Genomic DNA, 23,245 nt, shown 5'->3' on the forward strand with positions numbered 1-23,245 from the left:
AGTTTCATTTGAGAAGAATGTAAGTGCTGTTCTCTGAGATGTTGTGGTGTAAACCAGAGACCTCTTAAGTGAGGACACAACCGAGAGAATGTAAAGTACACCTCTGATTCAAACATCATTCAGCTTCTTTGGGTGCATCCACATTAAAGTAAGCAATTTACTTTATCCTGAATAAAAGTGCAATTTAGCTTTGGAAAGGATTTTGGAAAATAAATTTTGTAAGCTATCACAGCTTAGTTGGATTCAATGATCTTAAGGATCTTTTCCAACCTAAATGATTCTATGATTCTATATAATTTTGTTCATATACAGCAAAACTTCCTTTCCTCTCATTTTTCCAATTTTTGAATTAGAATTCCAACATTGAACTTGGAATTAGTGGTGATTTTTATCCATGTGAAAGTGGATATGCAAACTATTATATTTTGTAGATGCAGTATGGTTCAGGAGGGACACTCTGTTTGCCTTTAGCTTGTGAAATTGTGGAGACTTATTTTTTAAATAACCTGTTCTTGGTACATGCGGTAATAATTTCAGTTTTTCGCTATTAAAAATCTACTAGCTTATTGCTAATATCTGCCCAAACCAAATACTAGCTTCTGTTCTGTGCAGTATATAACTTATTGTAACTAGATGACACCTTAATGTGGTTGTGGTGTAATTTGGTGTATGTGGTAGAGTTACAGTGATTTGGAATGATAAAATATCTGTGAACAGTTAATATTAAAACAAGTTAATATTAAAGCTTCCTTGATCTTCCCTTTGCTCACTTTGGATGCAAACTAGCCAGGCAGCAGAACTCATTATCTTGAGCTCTGTAATTGACCCTTTTTGAAGAGAGGGTAAATAATGACCAATGTGTAATCAGATTGGACAGTGTTGCGTATGAGGCAGCTGATGAAAGGTTAGTTGGTATGGTTTTGGCTTACCAGTTGAAAAGGAAATTTGTACGTCATACTAATTAGTACAAAGACTTCATCAGCATTGTATAATAGTTGGTTCTTAGAAAAAACAACTGGTAGTGCCCCAATTTGCATACTTAATTTAGCTTGCTCTGCAGGTTTTGTGATTTTGACACATGCTTCTTAAATAATTGTAGTTTTAACAGATGATTCAAATGAATCTTCAGTTTGGAATATGAAAGCACCTATAAATCCAGAAGGAAAGGAGTTTGAAAAAACAAGTGTGCAATTTCATCTACTCAGAAATGTTTTGAGGGATAGAGTTGATAAGCGTATAGTACTTTGACCCTATGAAAAAAATAGGGTAAGTATATATTGGCAGTGGAATATTTATCAGCAATATCCTTTTGTTGATACCTGCTCCATTTGTTGTGCTAATACAACTGTTAGCAGGGCTGTATTGTAAATGAGATCACTCTATGACCTGAATTAAAAATACTGCAATAACAGATGGTTGCAGGCTGCGGGATGGGTACAGGCATGAGGAGGAAGAAAGTAAATTCTCAGTTGGTCTTTGCCTCTAAAGCCAACAAGTTATGTGAACTATATATTGACCTGCTTTGTGCTTTTTAGCTCTTTAAAAATGATGTATTCTTCTCTACAAAAATCAAGGAGTTTTGAAATAAGGGAGAAATAAAAGAGTTTTGATTGTAAACATGAAAAATACAGCTGCCTCGCCACTGGTGATATCTTAATATTCTTTAAGAGATCATACTGAATCATCAGTTGTGAGTAGTGGCCATGTTAAGTAATGTCTGCTTATGTATCTGTGTTGTTCAGTGCTGGTAACTGCAGAATTTGAACTCTAGTCCAAAGAAGAATAAAAGTTCTAATTTTAAGTCCTTTGTCTTCATACAGTTGGTTTGCAGACGCACAAAAATCATTCAAGGAAGAAAAAACTTGGGAAAACTGCAAAATGTTATTAAAACTACATAAGCAGTAGTGTATTACTGTTGAGATCAGACAGACATGTTACTTGGTTAACTTGTGGAACTTAAGTTACGGAAACCTGAACTTTGGAAGAGGCTCGTTATTAACACATTGCATCTCAACATAAGGCAATTTGAGAAGTATGTAGATAATACCCAGTTACTGCAGGAGAATATTAGGGCTGTTATTGTCGAAGTGGATAGCAGGTTTAAAAGGAATTAGAGGAGTTCATGGGCAACAGGGTCTATATGTGATATTAAAATGATTGTGCAGGATTGTACTCTCTAACGTCCCTGACTATGTGTTTATGGATCTGGGGGTGGCATCAGAGATGTGGGCAAAAGAAATCAGAGTTTTGAGTGTTGACATTAACATCTACAGCCACTCCAAGAGTTGATACGCTGGGGTGGATGGGCTATTGGTCTCTGCAAGGGGAGCGTTTCTCATCTTCTCATAATGTAAATTCTTCTAGTAACTTTTCTTACTTGGGGAGCAGCAGAGCCTTGGCAAGCTCACTTAAATATGAAATAAGAATAGAGTGAAAGTCAAGTGAACTTCTAAGTGGAGGGTGGGGGGAAAGCCTTGTGAAAAACCTGATACCATTTTGTGGGACCTAGCAATGAGTCTTGCGTTCTTACCTCTGTAATGAGACTAAAACCTACTGAAGCACATCTTCTTAATACTAACTGTAAAGTACTTGAGTTCAACATCTTTGTAGGAGCAAAAATATGGGGAAAGAGTCGTTAAAGTGGAAGTAACTTTCTAAAGGAGGCTTGCCAAAAATGACCTTTCAGAAAGAACAGGCAAAAGGGGCAAAGCTCTTGCAGCTGGCATGAAAATTGCTTAGGAACAGTGTATTATGGGCTCAGAAGACATGTGGATGTATCGGTGACCTATTGAAACACTCAGAGCAGTTAAGCAACCAAAACTGACATGCTTAAACCATATGATATAGGAAGAAAGCCTCCAAAATGTAGAAGTAACATCCATATGTGAAAATTATAGTCATGGTCTTTGACATTTTTATATGTAAAACCATAATAAAGTAGCTGTTATAATGAAAAAGAAGATCTTACCAGTGGATTAGAATGTCTTTTTATAGGTATTTAAAATGATCTTGGATCAAGTGGGTCTAGGCTTCATATTTGTCACTCATTTTTTGAAGATCTGTGGAGCTAGAAGAGTTGAGAAATTGCATACCTTTTAGCTTGATTTTTTTTTTTTTGAAACATAGCAGACTGAAAACTTACACAAACTTGAACATATAGATAAATAGATCATAGGGCAGAGTCAATATATTGTTTATAGATGAGTCATGCCTGTCAAATGGCATGGAGGGGATAATGCAATTACTCTAGTGTAGTTAGACTTGCAAGGTTACTACTAAGGTCTGTCAGAAAAAGCTTTCAAAGAAATGTCAATGGTGAAGTTCATCATAAATGAATTATTGATTAAAATGAAACTTTCAACAGAGGAACAATTCTCAAAATAGAAGTAAGTCATCAAGGAAAGTTTAATGGAACTTCTGCAATTGCCTCACCAATTTATCCTGGTTTCCAGATTCTGGACAGTTTAAACAGTGAGGGGACGAAGTTTAATTGCTAAAACAAAGTTAAAATTCGAAATCTTTTTAGTCATTGGGTAATCTAACTAGGAGGATAAAGTTGTATGAAGTAATGTGGTCACGCACATGAGGGGGAGAACTAGTAATTTGTTCTGCTCTGTAGGAAACTGAACTACGTGGATTTTTACTAAGACTGTGCAGTTGTAGTTGGTGTACCTGATGACACCAAAGAGTCATTTTTTCTTTCTTGTGTATATTAATCCTATTTATCTGTACATAAAAGTAGGCAAGAACATAAGCTATGTATGTTGCAATTTCTTGGCACTAGATGTTGATGATTTTCCAACAGAACTTTTGTTTGACTAAGTACTCCAGTGATAGCAACTCTGTTTTTAGCTAGTGTAAGCAAATTAGCGCACTCCCTGCCTTCTCTGGCTCATACAGAAGCTTAGTGTAGTAGTGGTGTACTTTCAGGTACAGGGATCATTCCTTCAGACTTTAACACACCCATCTTATCTCCCCATGGCTGGTTGCCAGTGGACCTGTAAATTGCCTGCTAAAGATTTAAACTCTTCCAGCCTGAGACAACGTCAGCAGGAAAAATCTTTCTAATCTTGAAACCTAGGGAGATGAATTTAAAGTCCAATTCTAATGTTAAATTCCATTTGTTGTGAAGGCAGACCGGCAAGCTTGTTCAAACTAATAGGGGTGCTAGACTCTAACTCTAGGTTGCTATAGCCTTAGGTGTAGGCGTTGTTGGGGTGTACCTTTTAGAGACTAAGCTGTCACTTTGTAACCATGTTAATGTCTGCAGCCCTAAGGCAAGGGTTACATTTCAATTTCCTTTCTTGAAATCGTGTATTTCAAAGGCTCCCTAGAGGTGGTTGGGTATAGATGGGATGAGGAATGGATGACGGTGTCTGCTGTTCATGAGCACAGTTTCTGTCTTGTTTGGGGAACAAACTAGTGTATATAAATATACCGGAACTTGAGGTTTGTATGAATAATATAATATCCAAACCTTAATATATTAATGGGATCATAATCCCATTGGTTAAGGAGAACTCTGGCTTCAGGTAAGAACAACAGAGGAAACTTAAGTCTTTCATAATAGTGATTTAATAGTAACTAATAGCAGAGTGAGAAGAGGTAAAAGTAAGGACATGTTCCAGCAGAGCCCATTTTTGGCTTCACGACAACACAAGCACATGGCTTATTGTAGGACTGCTGAAAAAAGGTGAATGAAACTGTGATCTTAATGAAGCATTATGTTTTCTTCTGGCTTTAGAATTTATTTATCCAATCTGAGAATTTTCTAATAACTGGGTGCTTGGTCTGGATGTTTTATACGTTGACTGAATAGTTTTTGGTCCTGTGAAAAGTTAAATACTTGGAAGCATGTTTAAACCATAGAGTAAAAACAGTGGTCAGTTCTGCCTGTACATTGTGGTTTGAATCTAGTTGTTCATATCTCCAACATTCTGCCTTGGAGAACTGAATGGCAAGGTAGGTATCTGTTAATTTTCTTCTAGAAGAGTTTTGCCCTAAGTATCTAACAGTTAATGGTTATTGCTATTAAAATACAGTATTCTGTGTGGGATTTATTTCAATGACACGAATTCAGTCAGCCCTGTAGCTGGTGATCTTTAGTTATAGACCTTTCTGGTTTTATTTGACTCTGTAATTTGCTGATCAGAGTAAAGATATTAATGTACATTTACTAATCTCTTGCTTATAATGCTAGATATTAAGTTCGGTATGCATGTGTTCTTGTCAGAAATTCGTCAGAGGACCACAGCTCAAAGAAATGCTTCTACACCCCTGCCTGTAACTTCCAAACAAGGCTCTCCAAAAACACTGGTTCCAGCATCTCCTGTTCTGCAAAGAGACACGTCAGCTCTGAGCGGACCCCCAGAAAGAACTGCTGTACCATCCTTGCAGTCAAATGTTTTACCAAGACGCCCTGGATCCCCTGCTACTCCAGTGCCTGGAATGGGTAAACAGAGCACTTAATGTTATTTAGAGTTTATATTGTTTTCTCTGGTTACCAATAAAATAGGCCATTTTCAGACAGTACGGAAATGGCATTTCATTTGCAAATAGCAGAGCAGTTATCTGATTAAGCAGGAGTTCCATATTCAATTAGCCATAACTCTTTACAGCTGGCACCTTTTGATGCTGAAACCTATTGCCTGAGCTCATTTAACTGTTATGGCTTCTTTGTTTAAATGGCAATAAAACTTTGCAGTATTCTGTAGTCAACAATATAGCATACCTTTTTATGTTCTTGGTTTAGAAGAGCTCTACACTTATATAAATCAGGTACAGAGGAGAACACTTTCAGAATACATTCATGTTTCTCACTAAACCCTGCACATATTTTTTTAACATGCATCTTGACATTTACTTAAATTTTTACTCTAGGAGGTATAGTCATGCAATCTATACTCATAGATTACAGTGTAAAATACCAAATATACCAGAAAAGTTGTCTAAGCTGTAGCTGAATTCTTCTCTAAAATTGTATTGTTATTTTGGTACGAATCAAAAGTTTAGCAACAGGTTGAAATCTGGTAGAAATGAGTACTCCTTAAAATTTGGTTTCATATCCTGAAAATGCTTTTTCTTTGATTTTTGGATTAGTGTTCAGATGGCATGGACTTTGTTAAATAGAACATGAACTAAATTCCAATAGAAGGAACAGCATAATTTGAGAGTATTGGGTGGGAAGCATTGTTCTTATTCTCCTCATGGATGGTGAAGCTGTGTGTGGGTTAGTGCCGGGCCTTTCATTTGTTGCAGGATGTTTGGCAAGTTGGATCACAAGGTGAGAAAGGAGATGAAGTGCTGTCTTGAAAATAGAAAGGATGCAACTTGCCAAGAATCTTCTGAGCACCACTGTAATGTGGAGTAGCTCTTTGCTCTTCATACCGTGATCAAGAATATTTTTTGCTACCCAGTGTTCCTGATTTTTAACTTAAAATTACTGAAGTATTACAAACTCTGTGTCTTTGCTTAATTTCCATGATACAATCTACGTACATATTGACACCCAGTCTGTTAACAGAAGGTGATGGGCAGCAGAATGTTAAAATGCCTCTTTGTATGGCCTAGTGTAGTGGAGTAAACTTGTCATGAAAAGTTTTGATCTCTTGTGCCTCTGTGGAATCCATTAAGCCTTGTTTTCTTTGTTAGTAGTTGTTTACCTGTATTATGAAACTGCTAAATTTGTTTTTATCCCTGAAGTGAACTGTATAGGCAAATTATCAGTAAGTTTTGATTATCTTGAGGTATTAGAAATAAGCTCCTTGCACCAGGAAACTGGTCATTTGGTTACAAACAATGTTTACTGAAACCTGCTTACTGAAAATTCTTTAATGAATTTAAAATCACACGCTCCTCCTTGTTTAAGAAGCTGGCTATATAATATAATACTAGCTATATGATAGTTTTAATCCTAGGGGAAGGTTCAGGCATATTGAATTAGCTGGATGAAATTCAGCCTTTACTGCAGAAATGGTTTAGAGGAAGAAGGAAAAGAATTAATGGACTTCCATGAAAGGACAGTTGCCAAGCCTGTTAATTAAAATACTCAATGTAGCTTTCATGATAATGCTTTCTAGGCATTTTTTTTCCTACTGGTAACTGGTATTCTGACCAGTTATATTATTTTGTCATAGATAGCAATGGAAGCCACTGCAATTGTCATTTAATGTGGAAGCCCTGTTTTCTGTTGAATTTCACCAAACTTTTCAGGCATATAAAATCTCAGTCATGTAGCTGTAGTGAAAAGTATGTGAATTCAATATCTGTAAGATAATATCATTGCATCTAAGTTTGTGCATAGCTTGCAACAAATATGAATAACCTTAATTATCTCTACTTTGGAGAAGATTAATAATTCATTTTCATTATACTATATTTTGTAGAGTAGAATCAATTTAACGTGTATTACCACAGAGCTCCCATATGTTTGAAAATTAATAACCAGCAGGTACTTGAGGGTTTGCCAAGCTTTGCAGAAATGACCAGTCTTTCTACAATGATTGCTTTTGATGTTTATATTAATTACTGGTGTCCATAACAGCATGAGAACTAAGATGGTTGGTTGGAGTTATTAGTAGGCAGGTAATTAAAGGTGTTCTTGGAGTGTGTTGCAACGTTTCATTCTGGGTAAATACTTAATTTTTACCTTGTTTATTGACTTCTGAAAACTTTTCATGTATCTGTGATACACAGATCAAGGAAATTTTGTTTTTGAATATGGGGATTAATGTATGTTTCAGTCTTGACCATGTATTCGCAAAATTATTCTATAGAGTTTTAATTTTATTGCAGATTATATCTTGAGATATTGATGTCACATCTGTGTTGGACTTGTCCATTCATTTTTTTTAACGGAAGTATTGGGTTTTTCATAATTCTCGTGAAGCTTTAGGAAGTGCATTTTGCCTGAACTCTTCTTTGGACAGCTTTTTTTGGAGTCTATAAATCGAAGCATTAGGTCCCATTTATGTTGCACTGAATTTGTTCTGCCTTGCTGCTGTGAGGGTTTTCTCAGTCTGGGTTTCCTGCCTGTTGACAGAATACGTAGTAACTTGGGAATGCATTCACTGATTGAGATCTGAATTAAATTCTCTTGTTTGTGAAAATGAGGGTTATTTTAAAAAAACATTTGTGTTGAGTGTTACAGTGTTTTGTGCTTGTTGAAGAGTTGTAAATTGCAGTATTTTCTGATCAAATTTTATTGTGCTTGTAAAGATTAGGACAATCTGTTTAGGTCAGTTATTCAGTATTGATGAGAGTTGTTATAAAAGGCTGTGCTGATAGAAGTATTGCAAGCTTACTGGCAAGATTAGTCTCATTCTGTGTACAACTTAGGACACTGCTGAGAATCTTTGGTTCCTACAATGTTTTTGACACTTGCTACAGAGGGTGGAGGTTAGCTGTACATGGCATTCAGCTTGAGGTTTAGCACAGCATAGCACATTCTGCTAAAAGTTACTTTTTCCTTTGTTGCTCGGGTCTGTGAAGATTGAAAGGTGGAAGGCTTGAGATGGTAACTCCTAGCAGTTACACTTACTGCTGTATTGGAACTTAAAGCCCATCTTTGATCTGTTTATCAAATAGTACCACTTGCAGTGTTGTCTTTGCCTGTGTCTGGTCTACTGAAAAGGTACATGTTACCTTCGGTGTGTATGTTTATGAAAGAGTATTGGTTGTGTTGGAAGCTATCACTGCATGTCCTGGTGCTGTCCCCAGCTAAGTAGCTGCAGGAAAGCTAAACTTGTCTTCTGAGAAGCTTGAAGTGTGCTGCTTTTTCCATGGTATTTTTCAATTAAATTCCTTCTGAATGAATTCAGCTTGCTAACAAACTCTACTCTCTTGGTAGTGCTTTTATCTAGATATTCTAAAAAATTATTTTTGCATTTCAGACAGTGGCGTTAGTTTGCCTTACCCTTTAGTGTCCTCCTTGTTTATTGGGCATTATGGGGGATTCTGTGAAACACATTTTCCCAAGGAAAATACTGGAAGCATACAGCAAATTAAAGGCTGTATCTGTGGTCACTAAAAGCCAGTCTTTTAAGCCATGCCTTCTATATAGCTGTTTTTACTGGGTATGGTGAAAATAACTATAGCAGGGGTCCTCAAACTACGGCCTGCGGGCTGGATACGGCCCCCCCAGGGTCCTCAATCTGGCCCCCGGTGTTTACAGACACCCCCCCCCCTGCCCCCGGGTATTGGGGGGGAAACCAAGCAGCCGCAGATGGCTGCCTACCACTTCATCTGTGCGCCGGTCCCCTGTCTAAAAAGTTTGAGGACCCCTGAGCTATAGAATAGAACTCTTTCCTGAGAAAACATTGGTCACTGTTTTGCACCTTGAGAATTTTACTTCTACAAATTAAATATACTCAGTTCTTGCATGGTTTCAGATTACCATATGCTCATCTCTGTATGAAACCTGCTAATACTAGTTGAATTTTTTCTGTCTAACCTTCTTAACTTGAGCTTGAATAGGAGTTTGCATTATTACAAGTAATTTTGTTGGGTTAAATAGTGTCTTACCTGTCACATTTCATAATCTTGTTTTCAGGTGGCTTGAAGCTGACCATTTTGTCCCAGTTCTAGAGTTCTGAGGGGACTGGTTCATTGTCCTACTCAGATGTCATTTTCTGTGACCCCACTCCTGCCCACTTAATTATCTTGTGTTCAAGACTATCTATCTGCTATCTGTTTGAAAGTACTGTAACTTAATACCTCTTGCACTTGTGTAAAATGTGTCTTGGCAAGAAGTTTCAGATGCTTAGTTAGTTGAGTGGTCATATCTGAATGATTCAGGCTTAGTTTCTTAGCAAGTTATTTTGCTCTTTATGCCCAGCATCTTCTGTTTTAAGGCTGGAAAGGAGGGTAGACATAAGAACTCAGAGCTACATAAATGGAAATGGGCAGCTTGCAGTGGTCTTGTACAATAGACCAGATGTCTGTCCACAAAGTTTTAAAACAAGTTTGTGCCACTGGTCTACTCTTAACTGCCATGTGTGAACAGAGGTGAAAAAGGTAGTACTAACTGTTGCTGTTACCTGTTTTCAATGGATGTTCTTGATGGTAGTTTGTTAAATGCATGGGATGAAAAATTGTATCTTAATAATGGCTTTCTGGCTTCTTTGACTAAACATAAATCTGAAAGTATCGAACTTTCCATTATACGTGGGATTACCAAAATGCCAAATGGCTAGGCAGGCCTAATGAGTAGACTGAATGCACACTGAGGGAATGATGATACAGTAACTACACAGGAATCAGTGGGTGCTTCTTTGGTGACCTCTTTAGTTCTACTGTTGTAATTGATTTTACAAGATTTATTGGTGTAGACTTGGTGTTGAATATGCAGTTGAGAGTATATGAAGAAAACTCAAATAAGGAATTTTTCTTTGCTTAAAAAGCATCTGTTTGTAAGTAATTATTAAATACTAATGCCTTAAGTTCTTTAGAAATTATAAATCTAATTACATATTCAAGGTGTGAAAGTAGAGTGATTTAATAAATGTATAAACTAAAGGAGCAGAAGAGGACCTTTCAACTATTGTGGGTTTAAAAATCTCACAGCTTTCCCAGTGGACTAAGTAATATATCCATGTGTATTAAGTGCAGTTATTATTATAATAGCATGCACAGGGAAATACCATATTACATACATTAATACAGTTGAAATTAAATTTGTGTCGTCTTAGGTCTCCATCCTCCAGGCCCTCCTTTAGCAAGGCCTATTCTTCCGCGAGAAAGAGGAGTTGTGGATAGAGTTATTGAATATTTGGTTGGTGATGGTCCTCAGAACAGGTAAAATGTTGTTAAGGAGACGCCCAAGCACTTAAGAGACAGGAAACTTCTTAACATTGTTTTTTTAAGCCAGCTGTGTCAAGGTCAAAAGAATTTGTCCAAAATTTTCCTAATGAACTGGCCTTTATCAGGGCTCCACTTGAAATCTTTTTGTAGGAAAAATGGTAACATTTTGGCAAAATTAGTATCTGCTTTAGATGATATTATAATGTGACACAAAAATCTGCTTGAGTGGGTGAATTATATTTTGAACTAAAAAAAATATATTTATCTTAGCAATTCAGCTTTATTACCATTATAAATGCTTTCAGGTTGCCTTCAGAACTGTCTAAACGTATCAGGGTTTCCATGTTAACTATGGTCACTTTTCACATTGACTGTATTCTAATGAAATAGAAACTTAATTTGGATGTTATTTTCTGACAATGCTGATATTAAAAATACGTTGAACTTTGACATTTAAATTGTAGCTAAGAATATTTCACTGTGCTTAAACCAACTTTAAAAACTATTGTTTAACATACAGGTTTAGTTTGCTTTAAAGGATCATAATTTGACTGTGGAAATTGTTTTAAGAATAAATATCTAAGCTATTGGTCAATATCTAAGGTAAAATGCATCTCATTCAGTGTGTTATTATGTAGAGGTATGTAATTATATATTACTTCATATTTTCTAGGTATGCCCTTATATGTCAACAATGTTTTTCGCACAATGGTATGGCTTTGAAGGAGGAGTTTGAATACATAGGTAAGAACTAATCTGTGGTAGACTCTTATTAGTTGGCTTATGTTTTATAACTAACATGCATCATACTTCATTTTGGTTGCAGTTAAATACTTAACAGACACTGTGAAATGCCACTTTATATGGGAACAGTTTTATGGTAACTTATTACTCTGTATCTTAAGATTTGCTTCAAGACTTAGAGAAATACTTTATTGCAACCTTCGGGCCAAGGATTTTATGTGTAGAAAACTATTCAGTAGAAATAAGCCTCCTCCAGTACATCCCTGAGAATTGCTACTGGCTATGAATGGTTCTCAGAAGGGTTTTATACTGAGAAACTATCTGACATTAAAGTGTGCCTCTCTTACCGGAACTTAAACAAAATTTTGCTTTGGCAAGAAGATCTTCGGGAGGTATCGGAAAAGGAGTGGGAACAAGCCCTAGGGGGCTATATGTGAATTTATGGCTGACAGTAACTTAAGACAGACACAGCTCTTTATTGAACGCAGATGTTTTATTTTGCCTCCTTTCTACCACAAGTTTAAGCTTGATGCTTAAGAAATGAGGGAATCTTGGATAAATCTTTATTTCTTTTGGTTTTGCTTAATTTTGAGTGAGTATACAGCATTGTAAGAATAAACTGAACGTTTCCTGTGGAACCGAAGATAGATAGTCTCTATGTCATCTTAGCTCAAGTTCGCAGTTCAACTGTGCAAGAAATTGCTGTTTCCCCTTTTGTCTTGATGGGGCTAAATATGCATTTAACTATTAAGTGGTGTCCAGTACATCTCCAGAACAAAACTACCTTTTCTTACTTAAGCGCCACTGGAGCAGAATGCTACTCAAAAAGCAGAGTGAGACATACCTTGCAGAATCCATAGCATCTCCTTACTCAAAAGAGTGAGGAAAGTGGCATCTGTAGGGGGGGGGAAAAAACCCCTAATAATCTGCCAGCTTAATTATTTTCTAGGAAAGAATAGAAGAACACTGTGTGGCAACATCTGGAGGTGTTGAGTTGTGTTTTGTTCATTGTGGTCAAATCTTTCACAGTGGTGGGCAGTACTCATAAGTGCAGCAGAGCTGCAAGCAAACAGGTTTTTAAGGAGCAAATGTATACTGAAGTTAAAAATGGAGCTATATGGAACAGCTTGCATAATTTGATAGAAGTACTCTCAGGTACAGAGTCACTTATTTAATTATCTGTTTTTAGTATTTTGGACAGTCAGAATGTACTGTAGGAATAAAGATGAAATGTGACATTAATTAGAGAGGCTACTTATTAAGTGTGCTTTTGTATAGCATTTAGGTGTGCCTACTGCTTTTTCCTGAATCCTGCAAGAAAAACTAGACCTCAGGCTCCACGACTTCCAGACTTCAGTTTTGAAAAAAAGCAATCTACGGAACTGCCATCTGAAACTCAGCCTAGAGAGATAAAGCCCCAGGAGACTCAACAGACAGAAGGTATGTGCTAACCTCATGAAGTCTGCTCTTTTTTAATGTGTAATGAAATCCCCCCCATCATGTAGTGTTCTATTGGACAAGGTTTTTGATAAGAGTAAGAACAACTGAAGAACTCAAACCACTGGAACAAGCTTCAAAGTGAGGTGGTTGATGCCCCAAGCCTGTCAATGTTTAGGAGGTATGTGGATGATGCCATTAACATGCTTTAATTTTTGGTTAGCTCTGAACTGGTCAGGCAGTTGGACTGTAGTTATCATTAGTTCCTTCCAACTGTGAAAGTCTAGTCAATTCTAACTTCATAGTGGGTGTAGTTAATATTACTTCAGTTGTTCTTGTCCCTGCTTCTAGTGTAGTTGATACTATTGTCTTCTGTCAGTCTTCTGTCCTGTACCCTAAAATTTCTTCATATTAGACCATGTCTCATGCAAATGATGGCATGACTAAACCTTTCATGGTAATGTTACTGATAACTATTTCTGTAACGTACTTTTCTATCTGTTTAAGAAGGGAGTATGTTCCAAAGTGGTTAAATTTCACTGTGTTCAGCAGGTCATTTGATTGAGGTGTGTTGGAATTTTTGCCTTTGTTCCTTTTGGTGTTTTCCTCAGGGCAGGAAAATCTAGTAAAACTGCCTTGTTTAATTTCAGGGAGTTCAAAGACAAATTGTCAATTTGAATTTAACATAGTTCCTTTTGAGACATTTTATAGTCTGCAGATACAGTAGGCATCTGGTGTACAGCCAACAGGAAGATGCAGTGTTTTAAAAACCTCCAGAAACTGTAATTTCGAAGCAGAGAATCTCCAGTTAGATATGCTATTGAGTACTTAATGGGACTATGTTGGTTTAAGCAGGGATCATGGGGGAAAACTATTGAGTAGTGTACAGCCTTGAGATTCAGGCTAGAAACATGTCAGCTGTGGGAAACTGTCAGTGTGTAACACAGAGAATGTTTCAGCTTGATTATCTTTAACAGGGAGAACAACATGGCATTGGCCTTTACTTACTGGTGTGAGATTGGTAGGGAGGTCGTATCTGCCTGTAGCCATCTGTGGGTGGGGTCTGGTGCCTGTGTATTATAGGGAAAACTTAGCTGGTTTCTTTTAATGTGCTATAGGGAGCCCTTACTTTGTTAAAACTATTATTATTAACATGAAAGAAAGCCTGAAATCGGATGCATGAGCTTAAGATGATGGAAATGTTATCTTTGCCCTCAAATGATCTGATCATCCTTTTGCAGAGTGGAGGGTAGGTTAGTAGCTTCTTGGCTACTTTTAAAGTTAGAAGGTTCTTAAAGGAAGGGGTTGCTGGGGTCTTCAAAACTGCTTTTTTTCCTCTCTGTGAATCAAAGGGGGAAGCCCTTAAACATGGATATTCAGCTCTGGGGAGGTGTGTGCTTCAAGGGCTGCTGAGTATTATCTCTAACTGCAGTTTCTTAGAGGTTTTGGGAGAGGAGGGTGCTAATTAAGCTGGTATTATCATTGAAGGAAGTGTTTATTGAACTATGCCTTTAATGGGTCTGAGCTGCTGAGTCAGTTTATAGATGTTGTAAAAAATGTAAAACCTTAAGAATTAGTGTGAGATTTTTGTTAGGCACTTAAGATGTAGGAGTGAAAATTCGTTAGGCACTTAAGATGTAGGAATGAAAAATAACTTATTTTCTTGAAAGCACAATTTTACCAAGTATTTAATGATAAAAATAGGATGGTTTTATAGCAGAGAATGTGATTTTACAAATTCATTTTTAACAGTGAAAATTACTTGGTTTTGGTTGGTGTGGTCTGTTACTAATGTGCTGCTTTATTTAAAAACAACAAAAGAAACAACTGTGGGGTTCATTCCCCAGTTACCTCTTCCTGCTAGGAAGAGCAGGTGAAATTTTTCAGAAGAGGCATAAGAAATGTCATAGCAAGAATATAGAGAATATCTTCACTTACAGATGTAGACAAATACTAACATCAGGAAACCAACTTCATCACAATGTTGACAACACATTCAGCTCTTACCTGTAACTCATTTAAACCATAGCTGTATAGCTCAAAGAAACTGCAAGCTAATGTGATACAGAAGTGCTATAAATATTTTTTTACCAGTCAGCTACTTTTACTAATGAGTAGAGCATGAAGCTGAATCTTTTTCAAGTTGTGTGCTCATGCAGTGACAAGCATGTTACATGCAACTCCTGTGGATAAGAGATCTGAAGAATGGTTATGGGGAGTGCTGTTGGCACTGAACCTTGAATTTTTTTAATCCTCTGGAAATACAGAGTCATCAACTGTCAATCTGATGCAAATTACAGGCACAAATGTTCCCTGTTCAGCAGAGCAACTTGGGAAATTGTAGTACCAGAATGAAGCAATATACTTCAGTTCTTTTATTACCTTTTTCTTAAGTGGCTCAATCTTGAATATTTTTCATCAAAGGGTGGTCAGTTCTCCTGTGTACTTCTGTTAAAAGTATTAATGTTTGATTCATGTTAAAGCTGACAGGAACCACTCTTAACCTCTTGATTAATTTTGCCTTGCCTATATTGGGTACAGTTATGCTGTTTTTTTATTCAGGTTTAGCATTTAGCAATGTTTTGAAGGTTGAAACAAAATTAGATTGCTTCATTGTCTTGTGGTAGATGTCTGGTGCTGATGTTTGGAGGTCTTTATTAGATGTCTTTGAACCTAAGATTTCACCACGGTGGTCAGCACTTCATGGAAACAGCTTTCTGTGTTGTCTCCAGAATTTAATGGAATTCCTTGTCCATCTTGATGACATATTTTATGATGACTTAATGCTTTGTCACTCTTAAGGATTCTTGGAATACAGCAACTGCTACTGTGTTTGAAAGGACTTTCATTTAAAAGGCAGATGGAGAAACTTGGTTTGTTCAACAGAAAGGTTCACAGTAATGCTGTCCTTGAGAAATAATGGTGCTTCAAGCATGTACTTGTTTAATGAGTCCTACCAAAAGTAGAGCTTGGCTTTGGGCAAATGTTATAGATGGCACAGAAACTTTATCTAGGAACAAAACCGGCTGAGGACAGAGGACTGAAATAAGCCTGAGTATTTGCTCTTGTCAGACTGGTCTGAGTTTAGTTTAGTGGTTGTTTGTGGTGGTGGTTTTTTTTTTTTTTTTTTTTTTTAGATGGGACTGGAGGCATTTTCTGTTTCAGAGATTTGGCTTGCCTTTTTGCTAAATATGCTTTGTTTTCATAGGACAGCATGAACCTGCTATATTTTCTGTAAGCCATTGTTTCTTTTCAAAGATGTGAGTTTCTGCCTGCTGTGCTCTTACCTTAGTGCAGCTAGTATGCCTAGAATTCAGTGCTTTCTCAAGCAAGACATGGGTCAAGTCACCTTGAGTTTAATGACTTTGGAAGCATGTTCTTCTGGTTTAAAAATGTATTATGTTCCAGTCTATCACAGTTCAGTTTAGCTGAACAACATAGCTTCTGTTTTTGGTAGGATGTAAAGGGTAGGGGGAATCAAATGCTATTGTTGGGTGGCTTTTTCAAAGGCTTCATAATAGCCATGAACACAGACTACTGTGAAGCATGTGTTCCTTAAAGATGTTTCAGACAGGTGGCATTGTAGGAAAGTCTGCCCTGATGGGGAGCTGCAGTAATAATGAAAAGTTGGCCCAAAGCTATATTTTAGTGCAGTTATTTTATACCATTTCTTGTGAATTGCTGCGTAAGACATATATCTTCTACTTAAAACATAATGCTGCATCACTTAATTTTCACTGGTTATGCAGTGAAATATTCTCTGGAGCAAGAGGGGTAGCTGACTACTTACAATGTGATGTACATATGCTTTTTAAGTACTAAGCAGGAGTGTTGGGGGTGGGGTGGGTGGGGAAGGAATTGCCGTAGCCAGGAGCAGGTTTAAAGTTGAATTGATACAGCTCTTAAATTTACCTCAGGCCAGCGTAGGGCTGTGTGCTGTTGAGATCATGTATGAGTAGCTACATTCTTCAGTTAAATCATGGATTAAATACTAATCATCAAGGACACTAATTTTCTTCTGTTATCTCTTAAGTTTATGGTCAGGAACTTTCTCTTGTTAGCTGCTGCTCTTACAATGACTTAAATCATGTAATATTGAGATCAAGTTGACTTTAGGCAAGCTTTCTGTTAATCTGTGTATTTAAAATGGAATCACTGGATATGCTTAACAAAGATTGGTCATGCTTATAGTTGGAAGTAGTAGCACCGCTTACTGTGATTGCCCTGACTACTCATTTAAAGGACCTACTCTTCACTTCCTTAAAACTTCGTCAAACTTAATTATTAGACCAAAATTTTCTATGTAAGCTTGTTTTAACTGTATGTTCTGGAGTGTTTCAGGAGTTTCACGAAGTTTGATCAAGAAAAAGGTGAAAGGAAAAATCATACTAGTACCTGACAATTTTTTGTTAGAGAAGCAGTGCCTCATACCTATTAGTAGAATATAAAAATGAAACTAACATCCTTCTCCTGTGCATTTGGATGTAGACAGTTAGGACATGCACTCAGTCTGGTTTTTTCCTTTTCATTAGAAGCTTCTGTTTGCTTCTGCTAGTGGCTCATTGTCCCTGGGGCTGTCCTCAAACACACTGCAGATGCTCAGCATCCTTCTGATCAGACTGAATGAATAGTCTCTTCACCTCGATCAGACTGAGAACGGGTCACTTCTGAGTGCTGATCATCATTCAGTTGAGGACTGCAGGACTGAAATTCTGCAACTAAGTAATGGCTGGGCTGCGCTACAAATGATTTGAGAGGGCATGGAGTTTTCTTCTTTACATGCTGTACTTTTCTTTGACTTGAGCCTGAACAGCAGCTGTAATGAAGGAATGTAACTCAAGTGTAGAGGGTTTGTAGCAGGAAAAGGCACAAACTTATTCATAGAATTTGAGGCTGAAGAAAAACCACAGACAAGACAGAAAGAAAATTGTCAGTTTGGAGATAAAGATTGAGCACAGGCTGGGATGGGATCAAGATGGAAATTTAAAAGTAGGAAGGGAGAGTGGGATAGTCTGGAAAGAAACCGGGAACATTTGCTTGGACAGAAGCGGGAGGATTGACCATCTGACAGATGACTCCAGAGAAATTTTGGAACAGGAAGCCAGGGCAGGTGTTGAGCAGCCCATGATTGAGAAAGTAGGAAAGAAAGCTGAATCAGGAGGTAGGTCAGCTGCAAACTTGATAAGATGGAAGATCAAGTCAGGAAGAAATGGAAAAGCTGGGTTGCACTGAGCAGTGTGGAGTAGAGCCTGGTACAAGCTAGATGGAGCTGTGTAGGGGAAGAAGGGTCTCGAGTGCTTGGTGACAGATAGCAGTTGTGTCAGGTCAGCTGGACCAAGGGTGTGTGCAGATACTACTCTTCTCAGTTGTGACTTGAGAAGCCAGAGCAATGATTCTAAAACTCTCAGCCAGCCTTGTGAATATCAGCCTGAAGCAGCCTGACTACGTTCAGACACCGAACATGTTTTGGTAAATATGAACAAGTAGTGTTCCTCAGGGGTTGGTATTGCCACTGGTGCTGTTCAAAATCTTTGGCGACAAGGACAGTGGGATTGAGTGCATCCTCAGCAGGTTTGCCAATGACACCAAGCTGTACGTTGCAGTTGACATGCTGGAGGGAAGGGATTGCCATCCGGAGTGACCTTGACAGGCTTGAGGCAGAGGGGCCCATGCAAACCTCATGAAGTTCAAGAAGACCCATGTGCAAGGTTCTGCATGTGAGTCAGGGCAATCCCAAGCACAAATACGGGCTGGGCAGAGAATGGGTTGAGAGCAGTGCTGAGGAGAGAGCGACTTGGGGATGTTGGTGGAAGAGAAGCTCAACGTGGCCTGGCAATGAGTGTTTGTAGCCCAGAAAGCCAGCTGAATCCTGTTTGGCATCAAAAGAAGCATGGCCAGCAGGTCAAGGGAGGTGATTCTCTCCCTCTATTCCCCCCTCATGAGACTCCCACCTGGAGTACTTCATTCAGCTCTGGGACCTCCAATGTAAGAAGAACATGGACCTGTTGGAGCAAGTCCAGAGTAGGGCCATGGAGATGACCAAAGGACTGGAACCCCTCTCCTATGAAGGCAGGCTGAGACAGTTGGGATTGTTCGGCCTGGAGAAGAGATGGCTCCAGAGACCTCTTGCAGCGGCCTTCTAGTACCTCAAGGGGAACTACAAGAAAGCTGGAGAGGAATTTTTTACAAGGGCATGGAGTGATTGGACCAAGGGGTAATGGCTTTAAACTGAAAGAAGATAAATTTAGATTAGACATAAGGAAGAAATTCTTTACTGTGAGGGCGATGAGGCTGCCCAGAGAAGTTGTGTGGATGCCCCATCTCTGGAGAAGTGTTCAAGGCCAGGCTGGATGGAGATTTGAGCAACCTGGTCTAGTGGAAGGTGTCCCTTCCACTAGCAAGGGAATTGGAACTAGGTGATCTTTGAGGTTCCTTCCAACCCAAACCATTTTATGATTCTATGAAATTACAATTGTTTGATAAGGCTAACATTTTTGAGCTGTAACTTGGCATCACTTTTGCAAACTGTCTTTACAGTGTGCTTTAATGCTGTATAGTATTGACTAATACTCGCCAATAAATAAACTGCCATCAATAATACCATTCTACAGTACCTTGTGTCCTCTAGTGCAACACCTAGTGTTCAGTTTTTCAGTGCTTATGTCTACTTCAAAATGTGACTGTCTCTTATTTCTCATATGCTACTAAAATCCTGTTGTAAATTCTAGCTTCATCTCATTAGAGGTAGTACTTAGGATAACTATTTTTGATCTTCAAAATATGCCTATTATCAAAGAAACTACCATCCCAGATTGAGAGTAAAGATACTCCTCTGTATCCTTTCCAAGTTTCCTGTGGGAAGTCTGAGAATATGCAGTAACTAACTTTGGCTGTTTTGAAATGTTGAGAACTAGATTGTTCTAATTCTTTTTTTCTGGTTATCTGGCTCCTTGTGTTTAAAGTAGTTTCTGCCAAACAGAATGTTTGAGTGCTGTGTATGGGTTGAACTCTTACAAAAGAAGCTGTACAGTTGGTAGAACTTCCATTATCAATCATAAAGAAGCTGAATTACCATCATGTCTTATTTCTGACACTCTCACATAATGAACAAGCTTAGAAAGGTTCTGTTGAAGGTGAACATATACAAATAATGCATAATATTTTCATAATGGGATGTAAACTATTTTCTGTAGTATTTTCCTTTTTCTTAATTTTTACATGTTTTACCTATGACCATCTTGTTAGAAAAATAAAATAAAATAGCTTTCAGCAGTTGAGTGCTTCATGCAGTAACATGCAATGACAGATTGCAGAATGTTGGTACATTTGCTTTTTAAGAATGTTAGCTACCTCTTCACTTCTGGAAATGGGTGATTTTGTAATTTTTCTTCTCACAGAATCTGAAGAAGACATGGCCCAGATCATCGAGACAAATGAGACAGATGGTAAAGCTGCAAGTTCTGAACAGCTAAATGATAAGCTAGATGAAGAAGAAGAAAAAGAGGAAACAGAAAACATTTCAACAACTGAAGACTCTATTTCGGAACCTATATCAACTGAACAAAGTAAAGAATCTTTAATGAAAGCAGAATAAAATACTCCCAAGTGCCTTCTGTAGCTAGTTTTTAGCTTTGTTCATGCCTGTTATTACTATTCAGGTGAGCTTTTTTTTAATGGTACAACTTAAAAACCTTGCTTGAGCTTAAACTGCCTCAACTTCCACAGTATGTCAATTGTGTATAAAAGTGGGTATTGTAAATTAAGCATGTGTCTTTAAACACACAGAATGTATAGTTGGTTGAAGTCTAGCAGTTGTAGCCATTGTTCAGTTTGCATATTTAAAAATTTAAAAGTATAAGGTTTGCTAAGGGTGGCCTATAATTTGACATCTCTTTAGCTGTCATACATAAAGAACAGTTACTGGCAGCAACTGACCTAGTAAGTCTGGTCTAGTGAACTTAAGATAATTTTTAATGCTTCCCTATTAAAATGAGTTGAGTACATTTTAAATACAGTTGTTTACAAGCTAAAGTGTCCTCTGACATTTGACTTAAGCATATAGAAGTGTCATTACAGTGGTGTTACTGTTTTTCATTGTCTAACTTTTTGACAGAATTCAGTTAAACGGCACTCAGATAAATGGCATCTCCTTTGGTATTTGCATTGCAGATAAACCAGAGGCACGTACATACAAAACTGTTTTGTGTTTACATAAAATATAGAAAGTCTCTGCACTTGATTGTACTTGAATACAAAGCACTATTTATACCTGTACAATAATGACAAGATATAAGTGAATTTTGTGCCTTTGTGTATTTTGTTAAAGGAAAATAAAGACATCTAGCAGCAGTACTTGCTTTGTGATTCCTAAAACCGAAGATAATTTCTGTTCTGCTGTATGCAGCTCTTCTGCAGTCACTTTGTGGAAGTTCAGAAGGAATCTGACACTTTAAAAGGAATGTGTCCATATGTAGCTAAGGTGGCTTTGCTGGAATAGAAATAGATCCCTGATCAGCAGGTGAAGTGCATGTGCATTTGCCAAAAGACTTTCCTAACTGTGCCTGTGTTGATAGTATTTGTTGTTACAATGAATATTTGCTGCTGGATTGCTGAAACTGTACTTTTTTTATTGTGTAGTTTTTGAAGCTAAGGACACTTGTTACACATTTCATGTTAAACACAACAGTTGGGAACCTGGACTAGAATTTTTCTGGTGCCTGAAAGTGAGGTACCTAAATCAGATTTGATTTTTTTTTTAAAAATAAATGCTGAACAAGTGTAGCTTGATTAATTTAGTAGTACTGCTAAAAATTGTGTGTCATGTTCTCTGTCTACCCTTGCTATATGGAAAGAAGGAGAAACTTCAAAACCATTTTTTTAATCCATAGTCTTGTTCCCAAAATTAACTGGTTTTACAGTATGAAGGCAGCAAAAAGCTAAATCAGAGTAGCTCAAAAGCCCTCTACAAGAAGAACATGTTTCTAATTGACCTTAGTATCCATGTCTTTATATGAGACACAGTAATTACGTGAACAGCAATGTTTAATTTTCTTTGCCAAACATACATTTTATTTTCTGATTCTTTGGGGTTAGTTTAGAAGCTCAACTGTTACATCAGTCAGAATAAAGTTTATTCTGAATTTAGATGAACGAGGAAATTTTTTTCTGGTTCACTAACTAAATTGTAATTCATACTTTAATTAGTAGTCTTAACAGACAGAATGTAGCCATGTGATTAAAGGAGTACTTGTAGGTGTTTGGCTATATTTATATAAATAGCAAAAACATCTTGTAGGTGACTGTCTTTAGTTGGGAATACAAAGAAAATGGTACCTTTCCAAATGTCTCATACTGTAGGACAAGTACTGGGTATGAAGTGATAGGGGAATGCATTCCTTAATATTTTAAGAAAATGTATTTTATATTTCAGAGCTTTAAGAATAATTTTGCCTGAAAGGTGCCAAAGCTTAGTCAGTGTTTTGTAAGGCTTTCAGATGTTTATCTCTACATTGCATTTTGTACCTCACTAATTTATCTGTTCAAAGGCTAGAATTATCACAGGATACTAATTCAGTACAATAAGTTGCTGGATATGCTTACATTATAAGCACTAAACCCAAGTATAATTTGATGTTATGATCCCTCATATGGGATATGAATATGTGAATTGCTGTCATTTTGGAAGTCAAGATTACTCTAGGCCCATGTATTACTTCCTTTTAAAAATTTGTATTTTAAGTGCCAGGCTTTTTGTAATTTTAGGTCCTTCCCATGACAATCAACCACTGAGCTGTAATGCATATAATATCTATTGAACTGATTGAGAAAATAATCTGTTGATATTGGAGCTATATATGAGTTTTTTCATTAGCCTGGAAGATGTCTATCTTCAGATGTCCTGCTTTTGTCAAGGAAACTGATGCTTCTTAGGTGGTTAGGCATCTAAATTTTTTTGAAAAGGGAGACTCAGTGTTTGGTATGGGGTGGGGAGTTGTTTCTCCCAATATTCTCCAATGTGACATTAGCAACATGCCCCAGGAATGATTAATATTTTCTGTTTAATATGAATTTTAGAGGAGGGGAGGAATAAATGAGTTTTAAGCACATGGCAGAGTGTTCCTGAAAGACTTCAATACTAAAAAGTGTCCAAGCAGTTGTTCCCATTAATTACTTCAGAAGGCTTAAAAATGTTAAGGATGCCCTGGTATTTTGGTAGAGAAAGATCTATCTTTAACTTCCTAATTTTTCCAAGTTTTAAAGCAAC

The 23,245-nt window shown here is 37.3% G+C and overlaps 1 protein-coding gene across 4 annotated transcripts in view; it reads left to right on the plus strand.

The window, feature by feature from the left end:
• Positions 1 to 23,245, plus strand: part of LNPK (lunapark, ER junction formation factor) — a 54,812-nt gene that overhangs the window by 22,799 nt on the left and 8,768 nt on the right. For 2 of the 4 annotated variants that reach the window (XM_055718472.1, XM_055718473.1), the window contains exons 9-13: positions 5,234 to 5,452; positions 10,689 to 10,794; positions 11,474 to 11,544; positions 12,823 to 12,984; positions 20,379 to 20,546. In XM_055718472.1, the coding sequence (XP_055574447.1) occupies positions 5,234 to 5,452; positions 10,689 to 10,794; positions 11,474 to 11,544; positions 12,823 to 12,984; positions 20,379 to 20,546 (726 nt within the window). Of the gene's footprint in view, positions 1 to 5,233; positions 5,453 to 10,688; positions 10,795 to 11,473; positions 11,545 to 12,822; positions 12,985 to 20,378; positions 21,334 to 23,245 lie in introns of those variants that run through there. The other 2 variants (XM_055718470.1, XM_055718471.1) reach the window with 1 other exon arrangement.

The sequence above is a fragment of the Falco cherrug genome, chromosome 8 (genome assembly GCF_023634085.1).
Source record: "Falco cherrug isolate bFalChe1 chromosome 8, bFalChe1.pri, whole genome shotgun sequence".
NCBI lineage: Eukaryota > Metazoa > Chordata > Aves > Falconiformes > Falconidae > Falco > Falco cherrug.